The sequence below is a fragment of the Miscanthus floridulus genome, chromosome 11, assembly GCF_019320115.1.
Source record: "Miscanthus floridulus cultivar M001 chromosome 11, ASM1932011v1, whole genome shotgun sequence".
NCBI lineage: Eukaryota > Viridiplantae > Streptophyta > Magnoliopsida > Poales > Poaceae > Miscanthus > Miscanthus floridulus.
This window is the reverse complement of record NC_089590.1, coordinates 6,500,107-6,503,224: the sequence shown is the minus strand read 5'-3', so window position 1 is coordinate 6,503,224 and position 3,118 is coordinate 6,500,107. Positions and strand designations below refer to the sequence as shown.

General features: G+C 47.6%; 1 protein-coding gene across 1 annotated transcript; it reads left to right on the top strand.

The window, feature by feature from the left end:
- The first annotated feature begins 349 nt into the window (after positions 1-349).
- LOC136494615 (uncharacterized) lies at positions 350-1,821 on the top strand. The gene has a single exon (XM_066490783.1). The coding sequence runs from the start codon at positions 533-535 to the stop codon at positions 1,376-1,378; it is 846 nt and encodes a 281-aa protein (XP_066346880.1). The 5' UTR covers positions 350-532; the 3' UTR covers positions 1,379-1,821.
- The last annotated feature ends 1,297 nt before the right edge of the window (positions 1,822-3,118 follow it).

Sequence of the window (3,118 nt, the reverse complement as noted above, 5' to 3'; positions counted from 1 at the left end):
TCTTGTTATTGATATGAATATTAGCCAAGCCAGCCATGATGATATACTCTCTGATGTGTATATCCCTATTTACCATTGGAAAGAAAATATGTGAAATTTCTGGCATGGGCGCAATAAAAAAAAGATAGGAAACATAAACACCTCAGGCCACGCATACATGTGCAGAGGCCAATCCTAGTGATAACAGAAAAAAAAATGATGAAATTCCAACACACCGGCCCCACAACATTTTTTCAACTCGAAAAAAAAATGCGCCACCTAAGAGAGTTAAAGAGAACAATAAGAAACCCAGAAAAAGATCTCCTATATATACCCTACCACCATCACGACACCAAGATCACACACACCAGACCATCCAGCAGCAGAAGCACCTTCTAGTCTTCTTCTACCTCACATTGTCATCTTCCCACAATGCAATTTGCCAGAACATTCATGTCCTCCTCTCTCTGAAGGCTAAACCCCAGAACCCAATTAACAAACAAAAAGAAGACAAGACCAAGCCTCAAATTAAACGCTTCTTGGGAGTTGGGATATGGAAGACCATGGCAGCAGCCACCCTTTGCTGCAGTCCCCAGCGGCAGGCACCGCCGCCACGCTCGCCTACGCATGGGGCTACCAGCAGCAGCCCAGCGCTCCATCTCCATTCGATGAGCATCAGGCTGACACCGGCGGTGGCGACCAGCAGCAGCTGGACTTGACGACGGCGCCGGAGCTCCGGCGGGCGCTGGTCCGCGCGCTGGCCGAGCTCCACGCCTCGCGCGCCGCGCACCAGGCGGAGCTCCGTCGCATGGAGTCCGAGGCCGCGCGGCTCGCGGCGCTCGTGTCGTCCGCGGCCGCCGAGCGGGACGAGCTCCGGCGGCACTGCCACTCCCTCCTGCTGCTCCTCCACCACCAGGCCCAGGCCCAGGCGGTGGTGGCACCGCCGCCACATACTCCGAGCCTCCACGTCCACGCTGCTAGCGTCCTGTCGGCAGGAGGAGGCGGCTGTACCACTGCTGCCGCGGCCATCATGAACAACGAGAACGCGCCGGACGCCGCCTGCGCCGACGACTCGGAGCTGGAAATGGCGCTCACGCGTCGGCTTCCAGAGAAAGGCCGCCTGGTGGAGGCCGTGGTGTCGGCCGGGCCGCTACTTCAGACGCTCCTCCTCGCCGGGCCGCTCCCGCGGTGGCGGCACCCGCCGCCGCCCGCGCCGGCCGACATCCCGCCGTTCAACCCCGGGCGCCACAGCCCTCTCAAGGCCGACGCGTCCAACAACTCCTTCTCGTCGGCCTCGGCTGGGTCGTCGTCTCCCGAGAGCAACTGCAGCGGTGGGCCTCCGCCGCCGCCGGTGGCGCACGCGCTTCCTTCGTTTCACATGAGCCCCTTCTGCCTGTAGCTGCACTCGCACCGCATGATGAGCAAGCAAGGGGCTTAATTGTCATTAGTGCTAGCTTAAGTGCCCAATAACGCTTGTGAACAATGACACGTGGGGGCCTGTATGTACGTAAATTGTTTCGGTATGCCATGTGTCTGTGTAATCTGCGCTGAAAGGTCCAAGGAGATCGCAAAGTGTGGGTGATTAGTCAGTGCTTCTGCCGGCTTTATTTGTCTGATGTAAAAAAGTGGGCAAATAAAGGCGATTGGGCCGGGGGCATGCATGCTACACGGCAGGCACATGCATGCCACTGATCAGTAGATCGATCATCAGTGCAGCAGCTAGCTAGTGTGCAGTAGTGTCGTGTAATTTGTGAGATTGTTGTTTCATGTATAAGCACAGTTTCGTCGAGTTGCTACAATCTAATTAGTTTTATTGTGCGCAAAATAACCATATTGATTATATTGTCCCCAAATGAAATTATGGTAAGTTGTCAAATGACTTTTTTGGTCCCCCGAATGTTCTTCTACAAGGTCGATCGTTGTAGTGACGTGTTTTAACTGTAGGTCACTGATGAAAGTGTCTCCTCGGTGCAGTTTTGGCATAGCGTCCAACAGTGTTGTTTGAGTTAGTTTATAGAATATTTTATTTAAAAAGAAGAGAGAATGTTAAGCTAGCTCTTATCATTCTATGATTCATTTAATTTGTCGATGTTTACATGTGTTTTCTATACTAGCATGTTAGGTTATTCGTTTGAAGTTTATATGAGCTAATAAGTTGACTCTGTTGTTAAAGGTGATCTGAATAAAGAGTTATGAGACAAGAGCACAGTAGCCAATACAGAGTATAGGTTGGGTCGGTCATCAAGTCGTTGCATATACAGACGTAAAATAGATATTGAACCATTTGTCTGTAGCGCTACCCAAAGGATGAATAGATCTTAGATTTTGGGTCGCGGTGGTCAGAGACAGTCTTATACTATGCTTTGTATCGGCGGTGGTTGCAACTGTGGGGTCTGGATTTTAATAAAGACGACAACTATGCAAAATGACATAAACATACACTTGTCGTGTGTGTGTATATTGGAAAAACTTGGGTAATAACGACAGTACGCAATAAGGATATAAACGTTACCTAACACCTACAAATCTTGCTATGACCACAAGTCAAATGTTCTTCTCAACTACCAGTTCGTTCGAAGCCTACGCTGTCACTTATTCTGATATTTAGTCTCCCTCAGCTGTGCTAACTCCCCGCTCAGCTTTACGTCGTCATTTTCTCACATTTTAAATAGTCAAAGCTAGACCGTCGATTGTTATGTACTCACTCCCCTACGAGAGAATGCAATTATTATTTTTCAGGAAGTCAAATAATTAGAAATTTCACCAAAGTTATATAAAGGGTACTAAATTTATAATACAAAATAAGTACCATTACTGGTTAGAGATAATATTCACTATAAACTTGATTCAAGTTAAGCTAATTTGGCTAGCACAATGAACGGAGAAAGTATATATATCCTCCGTTCAAAAAAAAAACTTTAGACAAATGTTTGTTAATAAAAAGAGTGTCATTTTAGCTATGAATCTGAACAAACATTTGTTCGATCTAGTTAGAATGACACTCTTTTCAGAGAGGAGGACGTACAAGATAAGTCTTGAGAAAGGAACACCTTAATTAATAGGCATGTACATTATATACTTATGTTCTACACTGCTTGATATGACCTTGAAACATCAATTATTTATGACTAGATCGAGA